Raw genomic sequence first — 23465 nt, 5'->3', positions numbered from 1 at the left:
TTGACATTTAATTCAATTATGAGTAATAAAACATTTTGAATTTGTTTTTGTGTGGAGGGAGGGGGGGTCACAATCTGTTTAGGGCCCCAAGAATATCTGAGCCAGCTCTGGTATGTGCTGTAAAACGGGTGTGGTCGGCAGACACACACACACAACCACAACCTCCCCAGCTTTCTCAGCCTCCTCCAAAACTTATTAAGGTTTAAGATTGAGGAGGAGCAGGGTGGGGTGAAGGAGGAGGTGAGAGATGAGTGAGAGTTGTTAGCTCTCTGTTACACTGTCAGCCGCACCCTAAATACCAGCTCCATGTCGTTCAGAGACACCAGGAGTAAAACTGTTAGCTAACACACACACACACACACACACACACACACACACACACACACACACAGACAGAGATACACACATGCACATACACACACGCACGCACGCACGCACACACACACACACACACACACACACACACACACACACACACACACAGACAGAGATACACACATGCACATACACACACGCACGCATGCACACACACACACACACACACACACACACACACACACACACACACACAGACAGAGATACACACATGCACATACACACACGCACGCATGCACACACACACACACACACACACACACACACACACACACACACACACACACACACACACACACACACACACACACAGGGCCTCTGAAACTCACTTGCATGTCAAGGTCACTCACATTTGGGAGCAGCTGCAGCCACATCAACACCCTCAAACATTATGTTATATAAGGTTTTAAGACATACAGTCGCACCGACAGTCTCACGTCCTCGCTTCCCTGTTGTCTTGCTATCATGCTGACTTAACAGACGTCAGATGTCAGGGCGCGCAGTGATCGTCTGACGCCCCCTCGCGGCCGACGGGCAGCACGTCACCCGAAAACACTGTCACCCTCCTATTGTCTCCTCAAACCAGTAACTGATGCTGCCTATTTTTACAGCTATGAAAAAAAAATCATATGACGTAAAAGCTCAGCAAACCCACAGACCACCTTAAACGACCTGCAGCCATATCAGCGCTCGATTATTTGATCCTAAATCAGCAGGTGCCGATGGGAAACGTGAACGATTGAATAACAACGAGCCTGATATCTGGAGGAGAGGGCAGAGGCTGCACAAAGGGGATCATTGTTGCCTGCAGATGCCCGTCAGTGGTGCAGTCGCCCTTTGAAGGCTCTCCAATCGCAGCGCATAGCGCGACCGAGGGAGGGCGGGGCTTGGTCTCCCCCCATTTCTGCTCCCAGCCCCACTATACCACCGTGTCCCATTGACTCCACCACGTCTGTGAAGTCAACACCGTCGGAGTGGCCCGCTGACGGACTCGGACTCGGACATTCTGCACGTGAGAGACTCGGTGACGCGCACCTGCAGGGGGTCACCGTGTGGGCAGGTATGAGACCTGTGGCGCTCACGGACGAAGGACCGGCAGCTGTTTAGTGGATGTAGCGTCACGTTCCAGCAGGCCTGGCCCACATCAGCTCCATATGGATGGATCCCGCTGTAGGAGCTGTACTCATGGAATACAAAGCCCGTGTTGGTGAGCATGCCCGCCTGTCCGCGTCTTCTCCTCTCCGGGAGCCCCTCCACAGCGCTCTCCTCCTGACACCGCTGCTCCGCTCGGACATCCCCTGGTCGCTTCAAGCCCCCTCGCCATGAGGACGTCTGCTCGGTGATTCGGCGCCTCTGCACGCCCGCGCGGACCGGAGACCTCTCTCTCTATATCTTTTTTTAATCGGGCTTTTGTCGACTACACGCAGGATTTATCCGCGCTGTGGGCTTCCTTTGTGTCAAAGGGCTTAACGCAGAGTGCGCGGACGGCAGCGGAGCGGGGGCTTCGCTTCACCCACTGTTGCGCCCAGCTGCTCTCTTTGTGGCCGGGCCGCGATGGCAGCCGACCGGCCGGAGGCGCAGGACCACCCGCCCGAGAACGGCTTCACCCCGCTGGAGCACCCGGTGCCCCGGCTGCTGCCGCGCATCGACGGCTCGGTTCTGCCGTCTCTTGGGGGCTTTGGGAAACACCAGAAGCAGCTCGTGGTCCTGACCTGGATACCGGCATTGTTCATCGGCTTTAGCCAGTTCTCGGATTATTTCCTGCTGGCGCAACCCAACGGCACGTGCGTGCAACCCCTCACGAACGAGAGCAACTGGACCGCGGCGTCCCCGCCGGTCACCGGCGCGCCCGCGCTGCAGCTCAGAGGCAACGGCACCGGGGAAGGCTACGGCGACAGCAGCGCGGCGCTGTGCGCCTGCAAGGAGTGGAGGCTGGAGCTGCAGACGGGACTTAGTCAAAATGTGGTTACCAAGGTAACGACTGAGCACATGATAGACCCACAGTGTTATCTCTGACAGAGTTCACCATCATCTTCATCATCATCCTCACCACCGTGTGTTTTCATCATCACTGCCTTTCTCAGTGCAGAGGCACACAAGTGCTAACAGCTTATTGACAAGTTACCCACTGACCTCAATATGAGGGGATGTGTTCGGTGTGTGTGTGTGTGTGTGTGTGTGTGTGTGTGTGTGCGCGCGCGCGTGTGTGTGCGTGTTGAGCTCGGAGACAGCAGCTGATGCTATAATAACTATTTTTCATAATTTATATAATATATAAATAATATTTAATTTATATATGCTATCACAGAATGGCTAATTCAAATATCATATCATATCAAATCACATATAACCTCATCAAAGTGATGTATAATTTGATGCACTGTGTTCTACTGCTTGTGTGTGCATTACATCACAAAAACCTTTGAAGTGCCAGAAAACCAGAGATGCACTCTTTGCCCTCCCGATGCTGTTTCCATATCTCCCCTCGGTGCATGTAACTAATAGCGGATACACTGACATTGAAGGAAGGAACAATGTAGCCAGTATACCAGAGGGTGTAAATACAGTAAGGATCTGCTTGCAAGCTCCAGATTTACCCTTTGTGTTCATTTAAATGTGCATTTATTTGAGAATATATGCCACACTACAGCACTGATATTATTAAGGCCTTCGTGTGAAATGTGACCTAATCTTGCCCCTTTAGCCCTGTTTTGAAGTAGCTCCCTGTGTCAGAATCCAGTTTTTAATCCTTCATTAGTCTAGTTTTGTGCTTATATGTTGCTACTTAATATGGATGCATTTAATCACATTACTGCAATCATAGCCAAAGAAAAACTGCAGAGAGAGTGGAAGGAACCCTGAGCAGGTTAATCCTGCCATGCTCTTTTGTAAAATACAGAACTTTAATAACCGATCTATGCTTTGCTTTGTCGTATATCATAATTTGTCATATCGTCACCAAACAATTCCACTGAAAGTCGATTGCCACCTGGCTCTGGCCTGTGTGCCTGACTGATATCTGTTTTCCCAGACAACGCTGGTGCTAATGGCCCGTACATTATAAACCCATACCGACTGAGTTCTCCACAAACCCCCCCCGGCCATTTCACAACCACCATCATCTGTCATAACCAATAACCGTCTACACCGTCGGAGGCTCAGCGTGGACTTCTGTAAATCACCGTTAAACACCAACACCATGTTCACACACAGGCCAAATCGCTCTGCTGCACTCTTGCAGATGCTTGCAGGGTCGGACACAGATATAGAGTACACATTGTGCTTCCACATGTGTCCTTGGCTTAGCTTCAGATGCTGAGGGCTGCAGCCGTGTGTGCACTGACCCATGGGTTTTGTGGAAAGCTATTGATTTCTGTTATTGCAGCCACGTGCCCACATTCACACACATGCTCTTTCTCCCTCTCACACCTCTGTTTTTGAATATTTCCAAAGCGTTTGCAGCATGTTTGCACACTCATCAACCTTCATGAATTATCAAAACAATGAGTCAGAGCTTTTGACAGACTTCTAATGAGAAAAGCTCACATGTCATTGTGTTTCTGTGCTGCATCCAGATTAAAAATGTCACGGCTGCTGATGTTTAATTCCTTTTTATATTGACATCTGTGTTTTTTTTTCCTCTGAAAAGTCGTCTAACGTTCCTCTCTGGGTGCTTGTCTCTGGTTTTAGTGGAACCTGGTGTGTGACTCGGCCTGGAAGGTGCACATTGCCAAGTTCTCCTTGCTGGTGGGCTCCATATTTGGCTACCTAGTGATGGGTGTCATGGCTGACTGGTAAGCCGCCTCTTTTCTGTCTGTTCTGTGCTTCTGTCCAGCTTCTGTTAGTTCCACTCATCTTAGCCACAAAGAAGTATTTCTTTCACTTCATTTGTACCAACCGTGCAGATAGTTTTGGTTTTATTTGTGTAGGTTTGGATGTATTGCCTCCACTACTAAACAATGGAGGTACTTATAAGTTTGAAATGTCTTTATTTAAACAAGACTAAGTGTGAGCTGCGTTTGTGAGGCCGTAATTTGGTTCAATGGTGCGTCAAGCTAAATGGTAACATTAGCATGCTAACATGCTTGCAGTAAGAATGCTACGAGACTTTAGAAAGTACAGCGTTAAGCACGTTCACCAGTTTGTTATCAGTTTTGCACGTTTTGGGTCATAAACCAAAGTATTGGACACATTAATATGTTATTTTGGTTCATCCTGTGGTGGACATGAATGTCTGTTTCAAATCCATCTGATATTTGTTGACATATTAGTTGTCCGACCGACATTGCCATCCTTTGAGCCACACCAATGGATTGACTTCCCAGCAAAAAAAATTACCTGCAAAAGCTTGTCGTTACTTTTTACTAATTGGTTCAGTCTGGCTGAACTTATACCTACCATCTTCCTGTCAACTATTTCTTCGGTGGATATTTGTTTTCATGAAAAGTGTCCTGGAGATAGTTTTCAGACATGTTGCATATAAATGATTGAAACATTTTGTTTTTTAAACTTCCAGCACCACGTACTAAATCTCCAAACACGAATAGTAAAACCGAATCTATCTGCAAGGCTAAGTGAGAACACCTGTATGTAAATAAATGAACTGTGACCCTTTAAGGGATGCTGTTAAACTCACCGTGGTCGCGTCTGCAGCATGTGATGCACCTGAGCTGCATCGTGGGAAAAAAAGGCCCTGCATTGTGTTTGAGATCAGTAACCATGGAAACAATGGAAAAAAACATGCGGGCCAAAAGGCCTCAGCCCTGACCTGACCCTTTGACCTACTGACCCCCTTCAACCAGGACATCCACAGTCTGAAACAATGACTGGAAGAATCCCTTTCACAGCAAGAGTTTCTTTTCTCAGTTTGTGACCGTTTTTAAACACTTTGATATCTTTCCCTTTCTCACTTCTCTCTGTCTCTGAAGGTTTGGTCGACACCCGGTGTTGATTCTCTCGGTGCTTTTCATGCTGGTGTTTGGTCTGAGTGTTGCCTTCTCTGTAAACGTCACCATGTTCAGCACCTTGCGCTTCTTTGAGGGTTTCTGCTTGGCGGGCCTCGCTCTCTCCCTCTATGTGCTCAGTAAGTACACACTGTCACCTTGTTACGCCTGTGTGTCGCCTTTTTGACTCCTGCTTTCCTGTATTTCCTCATTTGTTCTCTGTCATTTATTGTGTTCATTTAATGAAAAAATGAATGTCCGATCAGTGTGTTAGGTAGGCTGGAAAGTAGAGGATGAAAAACCTTCTTTTGTGTTCTCTTGCAAACTTTTAAGACATATTTTGCTTGTGTAACAGTAGCAATAACAACTCCTGCAAACTGATCAGAAATCCTGACAACTTCATCCTCACATATTTAATGTTTTGAATATTGTCATATAACTGTTGACTTTTATGACGTCTTTTAGGTGTCTTCAATACCCTCTATTAACTTCTGCTTTTTTTAAATATAATTTATTTTATAGAGACACTGATGGAAATATAACCAGGGCTTTTTCACTCCATCACTGACAAAGCCTGATATCTTATAGTGTATAATATATCAAAATGAATCTAGGCTGTCAAACGTAGCCTACAATTATACGTTGAGACTGAAGTGCTCACTGTCCTGTTCTTCTCTATAACACATTGAATGATTTACATTATTTATGGGATGATATGATAGACATAAATGGTCTACACTGAGATGGTAAATGAATGGATAAACGTCAGCATCTCACCAGATGGAGGATAGTCAAGTGTCCACGGCTGGTGAGAATTTGTTTATCTGCGGAAATGACTAAACATTTGGACGGATGACACAGAAACCAAACGCCACTGATATTTCCCAAATATTTGTGAGAGCACACGGTCTGTTTTCTCCTCCCCATCTTGAATATGTTCCTCTACAGTAAGTCCTTTTCTGTGGTTATGCATAATAGCCGGCGGCCAAGGTGATAATGCACCAAATTAGCTGCCGAACCCCCCCCGACCGCCCTGCTGCCGTCCCCCTCTTCCTCATCCTCTGCAGGCCTCCTCTCCGTCGGGCCACTTGGGGGATTAGTCAGTCATGATGCGTGAGCAAGGGCAGACTTTGTGCTTGCATGGTGGGCCTGCTTTTGTCCCTCTCAGTAGGGGATCCAATAAATATCTGCTGAACTGCTTTTAAAAAAAACAAACAAAATGGTCGCCTCCGAGCAGTACGCAGAGAGACTCCGGATTGTTGGATTTAATCTGCGATCTCTACAAAGGAAAACAAAATACCCTTAATGATGTGTTATGTGGCGTTTTAGGTCACAGGTAGTTGAGGGTGGAATCAGAGAGCTGTCGTAGTGCTCGAGGACCGGGTCTAAGTTGATACAGCATTTCTAGTATCGAGCTTCCTCACGGTGACATATGAGTGAAACAGGACGGACAGGCGGGACAAAACGTTACTCACGTTAGTTATCCAACTGTGTGCAGAGCTGAAGCTGCAGATTGATTGATGGATGGCTGGATGTCATGATATTATTGGTTGGAATTGGTTGGTAGTAGCTGATGTAAGCACTCTATTTTGTTTTACAGGAATGTTGATATAAAAACATGAAGAAATAGATTTCTTTTTGTCATTTTTCAACATATATTGTTGAATAGGTGCACAATATAGGGCTCGACTTTAAGATGATGACCGCATGAGCCGATTGAGTTGAGGAAAATAATAATATAATAAATAATAAAATTGAATTTAAGGCCTGTATTCATGCTTACTTCAATTAAGCGTTTGGTTCAATGAAACAGAATGTGAATTACAGTATTTTCTTCTTATGGTTTTCTTGATAGTCTTGTTCTTACTTGTATCTGTTTGTGAAGATGATCCAGAGATCTGTATCAGCTGGTTGCTACTCACCAGAGGGTTCCTGGTGGCTGTTTTAGAGGGGTGACACCCACAAACGTCTCTGAGGAAAGCTGCCGTTATTAAAAGGAGTACGCACTCATTTGCTTGTGCTGACGACAATATTTGCTGCTGTGTAAATCCGGCAGTCCGTCTCCACAGTTTGCACATTCATGTCACGCTCACGGACACTTCACTACATCCCCTCCGGTTATTTCAGGCTGTTTGCCAAATAACTGTAATGGGAGGCAATTTTTCTATATGTCACTTGTTTGTTTGCCCAGTGTCGACAATGGGGGGGATAAGTAACCGTGTGTGTGTGTGTGTGTGTGTGTGTGTGTGTGTGTATGTGTGTGTGTGTGAGAGAGAGAGAGAGAGAGAACAGATTGGATGCAGGCACTGTTCTGTGCAGCAGAAGCGTGGTTGTGTGCGGTGTTTGTTGGTTGTGTGAGGAAGATCCAGCAGGAGGAACAGTCGGCTCTCTGCCACCGGATGGCTCGCTTTGAAGTCACCTCACAGATAAATAGACACCGCCGTCCCGTTAACAGGAAAAGAGACGTGTAGAATAACGGCACACACATTCAAAGCTTCCAGTAAAACACATCCTCAAACGCTGATGTACCAACACATGAGCTGGGAGGCCAAAGCAACGTTCTTCATTATTCCAAACTAAAACCACACCGATGCAGAGGGGAAAACAAACTTCTCATCACTGTAGCTCGTCTCTGCTTTCATCGTCTGCCTAGAGAGTCAATGAGACAGCAGGACAGAAAGCATGCAGTCCATCGGTCGTTTGGCAGTGACGCCTTGTTTTTAGTGTTGACTCAGCAGTTCAGTACATTAGATCTGAGATTATAAGATGACTTTAGGCTTTAATTTCAAGGCGTTCACATACATATCGGGTGAACACTGGACCTGTATCACTGCAAAAAACAATTTTGCAGAGCAGTGAGCCTAAACATACAAACAAGCAGTAGTGGAAGAAGTACTCATGTTTACGGATAAAGTAAACGTGCACTTAAGCACAATACTTGAGAAAATGTACTTGGATATCTTCCACCATGGCACAGGAAGTAACTGAGGGTTTACGGTGTTCATTATACACTTATTATGAACATTTGAGTTTCATCCATTCATTCTACAGGAATAATAAGACTGTACTCACCATGCAAAGCCAACCCCATCATTAGCATCCGAGATCAGGGCGTGATCCGTGAGATCTGTGAATCCGGCAAAAGGAGGCCTACGGGGCAAAACCACAGGCAGGCAGACGATCACAGGGGTTGTTAGCGAGCGGCTCTGATGGTATTTGGAAGAGAAAGCATCCAGTACAGTTAACAAGGGAGCCTCCTGCTCCATGTTGACCCACTGTCATCCCCCTAGTTGAGTTACTGTTTCTCTTTTAAGCCCCGTTTGCCTCACCTGTATGTTAAGTATCATCATCATTATCATTAGGTGTCATTAGCTCATGTGGGGTGTGTTTGTTGATAGAAAGTGACCCCTTATTACAAATGAAAGCTGCGAGCCAGCACTTTAACATCAGAGACACAGACAGCAGCGGGAAGTAGAGCAGATAAAGAGACAGAAATATGCATGTAGGACACATTTACAGTATTGTGGATAATTGTATGTGCAGCATTCTCCACGGTATCGTGCTCGTCTCCCCACAGGAATACTCTTTGTGCCTCTCCTCTCCCTCTGCAGCTGTAAACGCAGCATTGAATCCCTGTTTCTAAATTCAATAGCTTTCTGGCCTTTTCCAATTTCACTCTATGCTTCCCTCGACTATCCTCCTCCTCCCCCTCCTCCTCCTCCTCCTCCTCCTCCTCGCTCACTGCCATTTCATTACGCTCACCCTCACTTTCTCATTTTTCCGAGGCTCATTTGAGATCTCTCATCGTCCGGTTATCTCTCCGCAGCACGCAGAGAATAATAAACTCCACTCCGGAGCCGCCAGCAGCAGCGAGCGTTTGCTCTGCTAGTGTAAATGTGTTCATTTGTGTGTTGTGTGTGCGCATGTGGTTGTTTGTACCGATTCCACGTTCTGGATTAATGAGTTTTGTAATTTAGCATGTACCTCGGGAGTGGGAGCTGCAGGGAGAGAGCTTCTGTCTCCTCGTTTTTCTGCCCCTTATCCAAACGCATCTGGAAAATAATATCACAGTAATACAAACGATGTTTGGTTAACGTAGTATTTAAAGACAAGCCGTTAAGGACTACTTTGAGTGTTACATATTCACGCTCTCTTGGCTTTAAAAGCTGCTCCATCACAGCAGACTTGCTGGCTTGGATTTAACAGCAGAATTCCAGCGTCTGTAGAAACGTGGCAAACCACTGCTGCAGCATCGCCCACTTCTCTGCCATCCATCCATGAATCCAACATGCTTCATGTTAAACAGGGTTTATGTTTGAGTCAGAGCTATAGATTTGAGACAAGGACTCAGTCAGTCTTAAGCTACGTGGGAGTGTGTTTGTTTCAGGTAGCAGTGAGACAGACCTGGAATTCCCCTCAAGGACCTGAGACTTGTTCTGACTAGGCGGCAACCGAAGAGCTGAAGAGCCTTAATATTATACTACTCACTAGATGCAGTAAGGTTGCTGCTGAAAACCAGGACATGATCACGATACCTGTCCCTGCAGGGAGATTTGCACTCAAAAGAAGAGGTTTTCAGTGAGTGAGGTGTGAAACAGTATCTTTGTCTCTGTCACTGAGACGTGAAGGTAATGAGAGACATGCAGTTTATAAGTGTGTGTGTGTGTGTGTGTGTGTGTGTGTGTGTGTGTGTGTGTGTGTGTGTGTGTGTGTGTGTCGATATGAGCTAGGGGGACGACTACTGCTGACTCAGCTGGGGAGAAGTACTGTCCTGTCACGTCGTGTCCTTGTCAAACCTCCTATCTGTTTACCGTCCGGGCCTCTTTGTGAAGTCATCCGCCTAAAGCAGCAGAACATTATGTTCATTAGTGATCCATTTGGTTTTGTCAATAACGTGCCAGGAAACAGTGAAAAGTGCTCACCACGTATGTCTATAAAGCAGGCCAGTTGGCGTGTCGTAAGCCGTGTCACTAGTAAGACTCTAAATGACTCAACCCATGAATAAAGAAAGTGCATATGGCCACCTGCACCCCCCCCCCCCCCCCGCTGCTAGAAAGCCAATTGTCTCTGCGGTCCGTTCTCGTGCCCCAGGCAAGGAGAAGCAGCAGACAACACAGAGTGCGTGTGGTGTAGCTGTCAGCCATGTGTTAGTTTAGCCATCAGATCAGCTCCTTTTTGTTGCCTTCTCTTTGTTTTTGGCCTCCCTTTCTTCCATTGTGGCTTCTGTTTTTCACTCCTCTCTGCAACTGTTCAGATGTGAGGACAGTGGAAAACCGCTCGGTGAAAGGAGGAGGAGGAGGAGGAGGGGGGGGGGGAGGAGGAGGAGGAGGAGGAGTGGGGGATGGTGGCCTTACAAAGGGTGAGGGAGCCACTTCAGCCCTGATGAGCAAGAGGGAAGAGTGGGCAAGAGGGGGGTGATGGGGATCAGCCCACAGGGGGGGCAGTGAGATAATCAGCACAAGGAGAACCATTCTCCCACTCAGCAGGAACAAAAGGTCCTTGCCAGCGAGTGTGTGTGTGTGTGTGTGTGTGTGTTCGTGTGTGTGTGTGTGTGTGTGTGTGTGTGTGTGTGTGTGTGTGTGTGTGTGTGTGTGTGTGTGTGTGTGTGTGTATGTGTGTTGATATCCCAGAAGAGTCAGTGGGATCAGAAACCTCCCCAGAGAGTTGAGGAGTGGTTTTTGTTTTGCACGGTCGTTTTAAAGATGCATTGCCTTTGCTCAACTATGTCTAGTCTGTCTGTCTCTCTCTCTCTCTCCCTCTCTCTCTGTGTGTGTGTGTGTGTGTGTGTATGCCTGCTGACTGCTGTGGCCAGCGGTACCACAGAGACACAACGCTGTGTTTAATATGTTTGCAGTACATGGAAACAAGCGCTGTATTTACGTGTGATTTCAGGTTCTTCACTTTCATTTAATGCCACTTCATACTTCAATATTGAACGTTTTACTTCACTATGTTTATCTTTACAGCTTTAGGTACCGGTTATTTTGCAGAGTCAGGATTCACACATAAAACATTGAAACTGCAGCTCATAACTCCAGAAACGTTTAGTTCACTGTTTAGCTGTAAAATGAGGAAGTTTGCTCCAATATAGCGGACGAATCTCAAATGTGAAGGCAACACAGTAAGAGAATCAGTGCTGCTCAAGTTGATCATGTGATCAGTGACTGACAGCCTTAGAGGCTCCTCAGCACATCGTTTATTGTTCCATTCAATCGCCTATTTTATTGTTTGTACTCTAATTTAAATATTTTGAGTATCAGTTAAATGTGCGTCCTGTATAATGACAACAATAAAACGTGAACATCTGAAGGGAAAGCAAAGTGAAACGATGACATTTAACAGACTAGTTTCCTGGGTCAACACCCAACGTGGGACTACAGTTATCCTGTAATGCAATGAGGGATTATTCCAGACATTTCATGGAATTTCACTCTCTGTTCCGTTCTACTTAAAGTAAGAATGTGAGCGTATTTCTACATTGTGGTACTACGACTTTTACTCAAGTAAATGTTGAAATACGTTGAACTATACAAAGGTCTTTCTCCTTTGATGCACAAAGACAGGATGAGGAGAGAGAAGGGAGGTTAAGGATTAGGGGTCAGTGTAATTTCCTTCCTTCCTGCAGGGAGGTTTAGTGGAGATATTAACTCTCAAACTGTCTGTTTGGAGCTCAAGAGAACAGCGATGAAGGGATTTGGCCTAATACCTTCATTTTGTTCCTCCCATCTAGGATTCTATCTTAATCATTTTCCTGTCTTTCTGGATTTTATGAAAATCTTTGTCATCTTTCTTTGTTTTTCTTGTGCCTGTTTTTCTCCATCTCTCTGCCTCCCCCTCCACGTCTTTATTATCATTCCTCTGGGGATTCAGCTAATGAATGGAGTGGGTTTTTTTCATGTCCTTTGGAGGAAAGAAGTCATTTGTATTCCGACCGTCTCTTCCTCCTTTCTCCCTTCCCTTTCCTCAACCTTTTCCCCCTTCCTATACACAATATGAAGTCTCCCTCACTCTATCTTTCTGCCTCCCTCCCTCCCTCCCTCCCACAATGGTCACCTTCAAAAAGACCTTGCCATATGGGCCAGGCCATCTGGACTGTACCATGTTACAGGCAGTAGGGGAGGGGATGAGAGCCCAGGCTGGGGTTAAGCAGCTGAACCCTCTCAAAGCCTCGACGTGTAGCCCATCCTAAGTTCACAAAGAGGTCTGGTGTTAAACTCGGGTGTCCTCATGGGAAGCATCAGTAATAGGAGTCCTCAATAATTCAGAGAGGGAATTCAATACCGGCTGCACCATTAAACAAACACACACACACATCACACTCTTCCAGGCCATTAAGATCGGCTGCTTAGTTTATGATGGTAATCACATCCACACACACATGCAGCTTAGATCATTTACTCGTCTCCACCGGTGCAACGACACTCCATGAATCTATATTTCATGTGAAACTAAACCTTCCTGTGTCCCCGTCTCTTCCCTTCAGGGATCGAGCTTTGTTTGCCAGCCTGGCGTTTCTCTATGACCATGGTGGCCAGTTTTCTGATGGTGGGCGGGCAGCTACTGATGCCAGGGGTGGCAGCTCTGTGCCGCAATTGGCCGGACCGGGATGACTGGCAGGTCCTGCAGATTGTCATAATCTGCCCTTTCGTTCTGATGCTGCCTTACGTCTGGTGAGTCCCGCCCTCTGAGGAACTCAACACCGGGGGGGGGGGGGGTTCCTTCTCTCACTGAGCCAGGCAATGGCTTGTACACACAGCACTACACAGTACTGAGCTGCCTCTGCTGCTGTTTACAAACAATACTCTCTTTCTTTTATTGTCTTTCCTTCTTCCTCCGTCTCTGTCCGTTTCTTCCTTTTGCTCTTACAAATCTGTGCTCATCCCCCTCTCTCTCTCTCTCTCTCTCTCCATGTCCTCCACATTCCTCTCGTCAGGCTTTTCCCAGAGTCGTTGCGCTGGTTGCTGGCCACCCAGCACTACAGGCGGTCCAAAGCCATGATGCTGCGCATCGCCAAGAAGAACCAGGTTAACATGACGACCGAGCCGAGCGGCGTTCTGGCAGGTGAGGGCCATTAAACAAGATGGAGGATCCAAAAGACCTATACTCTTTCTTTGTGCTTCACTCACTTCTTTATGGGAGTTACTTTCCATCAGCATCTATGTTATGTCGTAGCTGCTTCTTCTTATGTGATGAAATGAACGTGCAACAAGCACAGAGACACTGACTCACATGCAGAGACTCAAAGATTCATATGTGGAAAACATGCGTTTTCGTTTTCAAGCAGCTTTTCTTCATGAGCTGTTTTTTTTATGATGAAATGCGATCACACAAACACAAAGATCCTCCTTTAGAGCTCCAGTGATTTCTAACTGGAAGATCAATAAAGTCAGACTTCTGTCAGAGGCTGCACCAACGACTACTTTCATCTGAGTTTAGTCTGTTTTTTGAGTCCTCATTTCAAAATAAATGTCATAAAATAGTGAAAACTGCCCGCAACAATTACTTAGTGCCCATTGTCACATCTTGAAATTGCTTGCACCCAAAGATATTCAATATACAATAACACTAGACCGTAAAATATTGCATTTAAGAAGCTTGAACTAATGACTTTGGGAGATTTTTACCTTGATAAATGTTTGGATGATCAAAACTAACTGATGATTAATTGTCTTGGTACGGTGAAGTCCTTAAAAAAGTTACCTTAGACTCCTCCTCTTTCTACCACTGACATCTCTTCCTCCCCTGCCTCGACTGATTCGGTGTGCCTCTCAGTGGCCGAGCAGCCAGACAGATGATGAGCGTGACCAAAGGCATGTGCTATATATCCATCTAAAAGGTCCCAGAGCAAGTTAGCTTCTCTGTGCTTCAGGTCCCTTAGCGGCCGGCCTCTCATTACCTTCTTGTAAAAGGAAAGGTCTCACGGTGTGCGTTTCCTGTTACCTATCAGAGCTGGAGCAGGAGCTGCACAAGAAACCCCAGAGGACCTGCATTGTCAAGATGATGAGCACCAGGAACCTGTGGAAAAACATCGTGGTGCTGTGTGTCAACTCGTAAGTGTGCTGTGGCCGGGCTAATGCGGCTCCCTTTCTAATTAAATTCAACATCCGTTACGTTGAGGGAGCATGAATTACACATGAGCTCAGCCTCCAGGGAGACATGAAGTCATGTATGTGAGTAAAAACCTCACCAGCCCCTGTAGCAGACGCATCTCTCTTCCTGCTTTCTCATCGAGTCTTTGTGTTGCAGGCTGACGGGTTATGGGATCCACCACTGCTTCGCCCGCAGCATGATGGACCCGGAGGCCCAGCCCACCGCTCTGTGCCACGCAGACTACTACACTATGGTGGGCATCGCTGTGGCAACCTGCCTGGCAGTTTGTCCCGCGGTGGGGCTGATGGGTCGGCGTGGAGGGCTGCTCACCTTCATGATCATCACCGCCCTGGCATCGCTTCTACAGCTGGGTTTGCTCAATCGTGAGTAATCACACGAGTCCTGTAGCACTTTGTTACCGTGGCTACAGCTGCCACGCTTTGCAGCCAAGAGTTGCACCTGTGCATTTTACAATCATAACTCTCAATAACAATGGGTGTTATTTATTTGTGTGGGTCTGGAAAGGCAAGAAGAACTGTTTGGATGGTGGATTTATAAAGTATGGTTCTTATTAGTGCCCCGTATACCAGCATGTTGAGAATACTCCAAAGTTTTGAAGCTTTCTTGTGCATAGTTGTTGTTCAGGGAAAGGTTTTTGCAAAACAGGAGCCTCCCCTCGGTCTCCGTTGTCTGACCTACATGTGCAGTAGTCGTTATTTCAGTAAACCGTTCTCTCAGAGTTCTCCTGAAGGCCTGACATGTTCTCCTCTTTTCTTCTCCAATGCTCGCTAATGGGATCCAGTGATTGGGAAGTACAGCCTTCGCCACGACACAGGTACAAGTACAGCTTGTTGATTCGTGATATATTGTAGTCGAATGTTAGTGTCTCTCTGCAAAAAGGTCATTTATTGCACGGCTTTCTTGAATCCTCCATTCTGATTGGTGAATTACTGCAGATAATTGTCATGGTTGCAGCTATGATTTCTCTGCACAGCGAGTGGAAAACATTTAGCAGAAACAATAAATCAATAAAATACATTTTAAATCAATATTTTGCATCAGATAACCGAATTCTTCAGTAATTAGCCGTGGAATAAGCTAGATAATGTGCAGTGAAATGGTCATTATTGTGAGATGAACCCAGTGTGAGCATGACTGGAATCACCATGAACGGCTTCGCTGTATCTCTTGCATAAACACTCTCACTTATTGTGATGAATTAGCAGATGTGTGTGTTTCTGATATACTTACGTTTTATTGCCCTCTTCTGGACAGTTCTGCGAGACTCTCTGAACAGGAAATTCTCGGTGGCCTTCTCCATTATTGGCATGTTCTCCTCTCACGCAGTCAGCACACTCAGCATTTTCTTTTGTGCTGAAATCACCCCTACTGTCATCAGGTGAGCTGGACGGTCATAAACACAACATACGACACTTAGGGGAGCAGTAGGCTCCAGACCACTTCTCACTTGCTCCCTATAATGAACTAGCTACTATGCGGCATTTTATTGTCCAGATTCTAAGTGTAAAATCTACATGATGTCTGCAATATTTACCATATTTTAATGAAAAATCAGGTAGATGTATGATTATGAAAGGAATAGTAAATGCCTTCTTTCTGTCCGAATGCTGAACTAAATATTAATTATAAGTAGTTTTGAGTTGTGTGTTAAACTTATAGTTTCCACCGTGATTAGAAAAATGTGTGTAATCCTTTATTTTTCAATTGGTGCATCCTTTAAACAATTCTGAAGCCTTTGGGAAATCATTTAGCTGTCCGTTATGTTTAAGTGAGTATATTTTTAAATTGACTATACAGTCTGAGTATGTTAACATTGTGTTGAATCTCCATCATGGGACACGGCTCAGCTGATGTTACTAACTAGCTCCATCTGGTGGTGCAGTTTTGACTAACAGGTGTGTTGACCGCTGAGTTCCCATGCAAGCAGTACAGATGAGGGTAAAGGTGCACACGTTGAGTCTCCAAGTACCACCAGTAGGTTGCTACCTCTCTGAGTGGCTAAAGGCTCGCAGAATATGTGCATGAATTTGATATCACAAAGTCACTGTTTCAATTTCTATCCAATCAAATGTACAGACATCTCGCCTTCTTCTGACACTAAGTTATTATTTGCCAGTCAGCTGTAAACTAAACACGTTAGGCTGCTTTCAAATTTGGTTACATTAGTGACGCCGTAACCACAGACTGTACATAAGAAATGTAGTCATGGTGATGTCACCCATTGGTTTGTGTTTTGAAGCCTCCAGTTTGGTATTTTGGCTCTCTTGGATTTTTGCAACCAGTGAAGGAAGTGACCATATTGGGTCTGCGGAGGAGCGACGGGTGGATCTGACCAACATGAGCGACAGAGCAGCACCCTTACTGATCTAGATCCATCTGGCTTCTGATGTGAAGCTGTTGGTTCACAAATTTAGCTTCATAACTCAGGTCAACTTTACAGCAAAGTGTTAAAGTCTAAGCTGATTGCATTGGCAGCGTGGTAGAGACGGTAGCAAACTGCGTCCACTCCATAAAGCATACCCTGCATTATTTATTTACTAAATGGACATCATGCTGTATTGAAGAAGACCTGCAACTAGACCATAAACGTATCTTTACAATGTTTACTGAAGTAATAAATCAAGTGAGAAGTAGGGCCTCTGAGTCGCCCCCTGATGGCAAGTAGAGAGAATGCAAGTTTAAGGCACTTCAGAATTGGCTTCACTTTTCAGAACCGGAATGTAAAAGGAAAACTTGAATGTTGGTTTTTGGGAAACGCAAGTTTCAGATCCTGTTCCACGACTCAACAAGCACTTCTTTTGAAGCATATTGAAAAACTACCTTGATAACAGATCTTCCTCCCTCTCCGTGTAGGGGTGGAGGGCTGGGCCTGGTCCTGGCCAGCGCCGGCTTCGGGATGCTCACCGCACCCATCATGGAGCTCCATAACCAGAAGGGCTACTTCCTGCACCACGTGATCTTCGCCTGCTGCACCCTGCTGTGCATCATCTGCCTGCTGCTGCTGCCCGAGCCTCGGGGCCAGCCCCTGCCGGAGAGCCTGGCTGACGGAGAGACCTTCACCCGTCAGACGCTACTCCACCCGGGAGAGCAGCACTTACTGCTCGCCAAGACTGATGGGGACTACTCCCGCGTTCATGACACGCCGTTACACCTCACAACCACCGGGGGTGCTACAGTGGCAGCTGCGACCGCTCTGGCAGCGGTGCCTGCCTCATACGCCCTGGCCACTGGTGGGGAGGTGATTGGAAATCGTGCCATAGCCAATGGGGTGTGAGCATCCTAGCAATAGTCTATTACAGTGCTAATTATTGCTTGAGCATTAATCTGAAATGAATGATAATTGAAGAGAAAAAAAAACTTTTAAGGGGGGAAAAAGGATCTTTCGAATGAACCAGATGAACTCTTTAAGAGTTGAGGTTTGAGATGGTGACGATAATAAATTTGTGTAGTTTGCAGTGACTATGATTCATTCAGGAGTTGCCAAAAAAATATTTTACTGGACTACGTTCATCCGAAGACAGTGTGTGTTGAATAATATGAAAGTTGTAAGTGGTGTTGGTGATTTTCTTGCACTGCCGTCCACTCTGTTCGAGAATGATTTACAGGAAAAGAGAAGCAACGTAGAGCGGACGGGCTTTTAATAATGTGTGCTCTGTGAGTTTTCCGTTTGGGGTTTTTGACTCGTTGAGAGGAGATTTCACTGCATCTCATAATTTTTTTTATAAGTTATTTTGCACTAAATGTCAGAGACACAATCAAGTGCTTGTGATTTCCAGCCAACTTGTTGGAGATCCAGGGAATGGTTAAACCACTACCACTCTTTTTTGCATGAAAGGGCACAAATAATTGACGTGTTCTTCCTTCGTAATTGTGGTCCCCCCTTCTAGACGTCCAATGTGGCACTTTATCCTCAGAAATTAGGTCAGTGTAGACGCTGATTTTTTAAAGAAAGCATTACTGCTATGTGTGTGGGTGTATGATGGTTGTCTGATGCGACGAACAGCCGGAGACCTTGGCAGACAGTATGTGCAGCCTGTGGAGACTGTGGGTGACGCTGAACAAATCTGAGAGTAGAACGGACATGAGAGCGACCGGTCAGCGTCCTACTTCATGTCTTATGACACATCTCAGCATTTAAATGGCTTCATTGTGGTGGATTTGTTCTTTTTAAACAAAACGGAGAATTGTAATTGAAGAAAACCAGTATTTATTTTGTCATGCTGCCAAGGGCAATTTTGTTGCTTGAAATACCTCCTTAATTAGCTGATATTTCCACTCCAACTCTCACTCCTTGTTCTCTGTACTGTGGTAATGCTGTAATCCTTCTCCTAGGACGTGTACTTCTAGCAAGAAAGCACAATATTTTACAGTTTTTTGAAATAAACGTTTGTGAAGATTAGAATAGAGCAGCGAGGTCTGTGCAGACCTGGCCTAGTTGTGATTAGTGTACATTTATACACTTTACTACGTAAGTATCCCTTAGGACTGCATAAAAATGTACGGTATGTAAACATGTGCCATTCATTCATAATGTATGGACCATCAACCTTATTTTTATAGGATATAAGCACATTGAATAGATAAACCATCCCATGTGCCATCTTTCATCCGTATATATGAATCCACAGATCCAAACATCCTCCATTTTTTAAATCACATTTAGAACGCAGCACGTATTTTGAACACCCTGTACGGTTTACTAGTTTGTATGTTTTCAACAGTTAAACACTCTGAGAGAGGAAAAAAAACTCAACCACTAATGCGGTTTTCTAAGTGTTATTTTTTTAATATGATGCATTTGTACAAAAAGCCATAGGCCTACATGTTTTGATAACAAACCACTTAATTTATTATGTCAATAAAAGAACACTTGATGTGACTGCTTGTGATTATTGCGTCGGAGCACGATGACAGTATGTGAAGGAGTCTGTGAGTCCCGAGGAGGAGGGGGAAAACCTCATACTTAATGTTGCCCAATTTCCTGACATGTCAGAGTTCAATAAACAGTCAAATGTGTTCAAAAGTGTTCAGGGTGAAGCTCCACCTCCTTTTTGATCCTGTTTTCCACCAAAAGACTGATGTTGGAGTCCGTCATTGGGAGACTGTAACTCACAAACACTTGCTTTTTGGTCTTCTTTGCTGCAAAACAGAAAGAAACAGACACTTATTTCACCTTTAGTTTCGATAACACACTGAATTGTTTCCTGTAGAACACAATTAAACTAAAGTCATCAGTCTTGGGATTATTTTTTGGTTAATGGACCTCGTCAGTGTTTTGTATGTTTTGGCCCATTTACAGCAATGTCTCTCGAAACTAAACATTGTCCAAAGCGTTCCACGGGAGGTTAGTTTTTACACACATTTGAGAAAGCCACTGGTTTTAATTACATTTTGGGTTTTATGAAGAAAAATGTGAACATTTTGTGATGTGAACATTTTAACAAACCAGTGTTATGGTTGTCATGTCAACATCTCTTTGTATGTAAAGCAGATTGACACAGACAAGAGATTTCATGGTGCATTCAGGTGCACCTTTAACAGTTTGTTCCCAGTTGACTGGTGAAAGAAGTTAGTTATTATACATATTAAACAGACCTGCATTTATATATCGCCTTCACCTTCTTCCGCCCGCTCAAAGTGCACGTCAACATTCACACACACATTCTCACACTGATTTAGGCATTTAGGGCAGGAGGACCCTGGGCTTGAACCGCTGATCTTCCAATTAGAGGACGATTATGTACTTTTTAAAGAAGACTTTGAAAATGTACAGTCTGTCACTGTAAGTGCTCGACTCCGACGTGTTGCCCCGGCAACATAAGGCTCGAGGAGCTGACAGAGATAAGTCATGCCCTCCGATGAGAATCTGTATCTCTCATATAAAACATTGTCAGGGAAAGACGAAGGGTTTTGCCGGTCTCTGAATACTCTAGTTCTCCTAAGACCCTCTCACGATCCACCGAGCTCCACAGGATCTTCCAAGAGAGCTGATTGGTCAGTAGGCGGTGCTTTTATCCACAATCTGTTATCAAGAACATAACATGCTCTGGAGCAGGTTAGTTCTGCAGCGTAAGTTACCATGGTGATCCACCCCGGTAAGAAGTGAACCACCATCGTAGGACTGAAAACCCACATTTAACCCTCAAGTTACCTCTACGCCCAAATCCTGCTTCATAGTTCAGGCCTCTGGTCTCAGCCACTTTGATTGTTTTCTATTTACAGTGCCAGGGCTGTGACTGAACACCAGATTTTTTGTCAACACATACACAGAACAGACAGCTAGTGGAGATACCACTGAATGTCATTGAGAGGAGGATCCGAGTACTTTTTCCACCACGACATTGTTGAGATTTTTAAAAAGATCTGCACCTGCAAATGCATTAACACGCACTTTTAGAACACTTAAAGCCGGCATGGCGTGTAGCGTGAAAGACGACCTAAAGTCAGGTTCAGGACACGTTATGTACTTTAATGAATGGAGGCCAGTGGCTGCACTGAAGATGGGCTTTAGAGAGCAGTAAAGTTAGAAGTGGTTTCTTGCAAATGCATCAATACAACCACATGATATCTGAAAAGAGCACTTCATCTTGTTAATAACTTATTACAACATTTTATATGAGAAGCAGTAATAAAACGTCATGCATCATTACCTAATCTCTGTGCCAAGGAATTTGGAGCAGTATTGGATGGGTCCCCTAAGACTAATGTGGATAACGGCATCGAATCCTGCAGACAAAGAAAGAAGAAGCAAAGAGTACAACAGCAGTTAGTTTCTCTGCAAGGATATAAATCTTTAGCTCTCAGAAATGTAAAATAATCTTTGACTTTCTTCGTTTTTGCCCTTCAGCCCAAACGGTTTCAAACTGACAGCAATAGATCTCAAACACATTTTCTTTTCTTCCTGATTGAGGACAGTTTAATTGTCTCTGTGGTTCCTGGTGTTTTCAGAAGGAAGATTTATTATATTCTGCCCACTAAGGACCCATAAATCAACCAGCGGCCCTGTGCTGGAATAACAGGGTAATAGGAACTACAAGCTTACATTACGAGCCAGGTCCCCGCGACACAACAGAGCAACAACATGACAATGCCTTCCTCTTTAAAAGATCCAGATCAAAAACGTCTCCACAACTTTCCCAAGTGGGATTTAGCCATGGATGCTAGAGGTGAGCAATATACAATACAATATTATATAATCAATTAGCCTCAGTGTTAATGTCTATAATCTGGTTAATTGTCAGGTTAATACCACTCGACACATTAAAGTATATTTAAACACACCGATGCAAACTTTCTATAAAAATCCATTATTACAAAACATAATTCATCATTTCTGATAAAAAACACTGCCCACAAATATGCAACAACTTTATTCAAGAAACATCTCAAGATATCTATTTTAATTTAGCTGTTGAGCAGCGGTCATAGGTAGCAGTATTATTTTATTTTTTATTTTATATGTAGGAAATATGTCTAGTTTGTCTGCAACATTTTCATCTGTTGTTTTCAACACGTTTGCTGCAGTTTTACGTAAAGCACTACATCCTATGTGTATGAAAGTTACTATACAATAAAGTGTAACCAATCATTCCACACTTAAACTTAGTCCAGTTCCTGTTCATTCATTAACAGTGATGGAGGAAGTATTCCAATCCTCTACTTGTGAAAAGTATTAATACCACACTGTGAAAATACTAAAGTACTAAAATATTTAAATGTAACGGTCCTACATTTAAAAATATTATTTCATATAGTAAGAAAATGTAATATTATTAATTACAGTTATATAGACCTATGTTATCATTATTATTATAATGTATGCATTCATGGAAAAGCAGGATTCGGTTGCTGTGAATCACATTTTTAACAAAACCTCAATTTGAAAAGTAACTGAAGCTGTAAGAAAAATATAGTGCAGTAAAAGGACAATATTTGCCTCTGAGATATGGCGTAATAGAAGAGTAAAGTAGCATGAAAGCAAATCACTCTTCAAAGGTGTAGTTAAGTCCCGGTCCGGTACGTTTACTCACATAGCTGCTGCTCATGGAGACCGCCAGGTTGGACAGAACCGGACTGGAACCGACCCACAAGAAGAAACCTCCGCTGAGCTTCATCACGTGGAAATGTATCAGCTGCTCCAAAATCCTCTCCGAAAAGTTGTGCACCGTAATGGTCTCACACGCCGCTCCGGGTTGTGTGTCGCCCATGTTTGTTGATGTTTTAGCTTTACTTACCCGCGGCTAGCAACCATCTGAACTCGCGCTAGCTGCTAACAGCTACTTCCTGGTGAAAGGAAAATGACAGCCAAAAGCAGTCGATCGTCAATGCTCCGATGTGGAGCCCGGATGTAGCTGCACCCAGCACAACTGATCCTGACAGGAAAACACCCAACAACCCCCACACTGTACTTAGTACTCAGCATGTTTACCGCAGTATAGGAATACTTACAAGTAAAAGTCATGTGTTCAAAATGTTATTTATTTATTACCAGCAAGAAACAATTAGCTACTTAAAGATATAGTGGGGTAGTGTCTACCTAAGCAGAGAGTGAAGTGGTTCTCCCTGTGTGTGTGTTGTTATCTGAGCTTCTCCTTGCTTTGTTGAGATAAGGGCGGTCGTGCATGCTTTTGGTGCATGTTAGTGCATTGCAGAGTGCCCCACCTGCTAGCATCCCCGCTGATAACACCGTCCCCATCGATGTTGTCATCGAACACCTCCACCCTTGCTTCCCCCTCAAGTAAAACACCAGCAACTTTGTCAGCACATTTGCCGTAGTTTCTATTGTTAGCGCTGTTAGCATCGTTAGCAACTAGCCATGTTGAGAGCCATTGAGAGGCAATCAGAATGCTACCAATCTGGTCAGCCTACTCATAATACACAGTGGCCCATTTTAGAATAATATATATTATTGGATAATAATCAGTGGTACATTAATGCGTACATCACTTTATTGCAGCTGGTAAATGTGGAGAAAATTCAACTAATAAGTGAAACTACTTTTAAGGTTGAGTGTTTTTTTCCTTATCCAATGCAAGA

General features: G+C 44.6%; 2 protein-coding genes across 2 annotated transcripts; one reads left to right on the top strand and one right to left on the bottom strand.

Moving 5' to 3' along the window:
• Positions 1-1164: 1164 nt before the first annotated feature.
• slc22a23 (solute carrier family 22 member 23) lies at positions 1165-19308 on the top strand. The gene is made up of 10 exons (XM_084011731.1): positions 1165-2349; positions 4066-4169; positions 5304-5458; positions 12802-12988; positions 13252-13379; positions 14266-14368; positions 14565-14791; positions 15211-15243; positions 15684-15807; positions 17283-19308. The coding sequence occupies exons 1-10, from the start codon at positions 1930-1932 to the stop codon at positions 17701-17703; spliced, it is 1902 nt and encodes a 633-aa protein (XP_083867857.1). The 5' UTR covers positions 1165-1929; the 3' UTR covers positions 17704-19308.
• psmg4 (proteasome (prosome, macropain) assembly chaperone 4) lies at positions 19194-22735 on the bottom strand. The gene is made up of 3 exons (XM_084011747.1): positions 22460-22735; positions 21080-21155; positions 19194-19568 (listed from the first exon to the last, which is right to left on the bottom strand). The coding sequence occupies exons 1-3, from the start codon at positions 22634-22636 to the stop codon at positions 19447-19449; spliced, it is 375 nt and encodes a 124-aa protein (XP_083867873.1). The 5' UTR covers positions 22637-22735; the 3' UTR covers positions 19194-19446.
• Between the last annotated feature and the right edge of the window lie 730 nt (positions 22736-23465).

Source organism: Eutrigla gurnardus (genome assembly GCF_963514095.1).
Source record: "Eutrigla gurnardus genome assembly, chromosome: 6".
NCBI classification, from domain to species: domain Eukaryota; kingdom Metazoa; phylum Chordata; class Actinopteri; order Perciformes; family Triglidae; genus Eutrigla; species Eutrigla gurnardus.
Note: the sequence above shows the minus strand (reverse complement) of the source record. Positions and strands in the feature narration are given on the sequence as shown.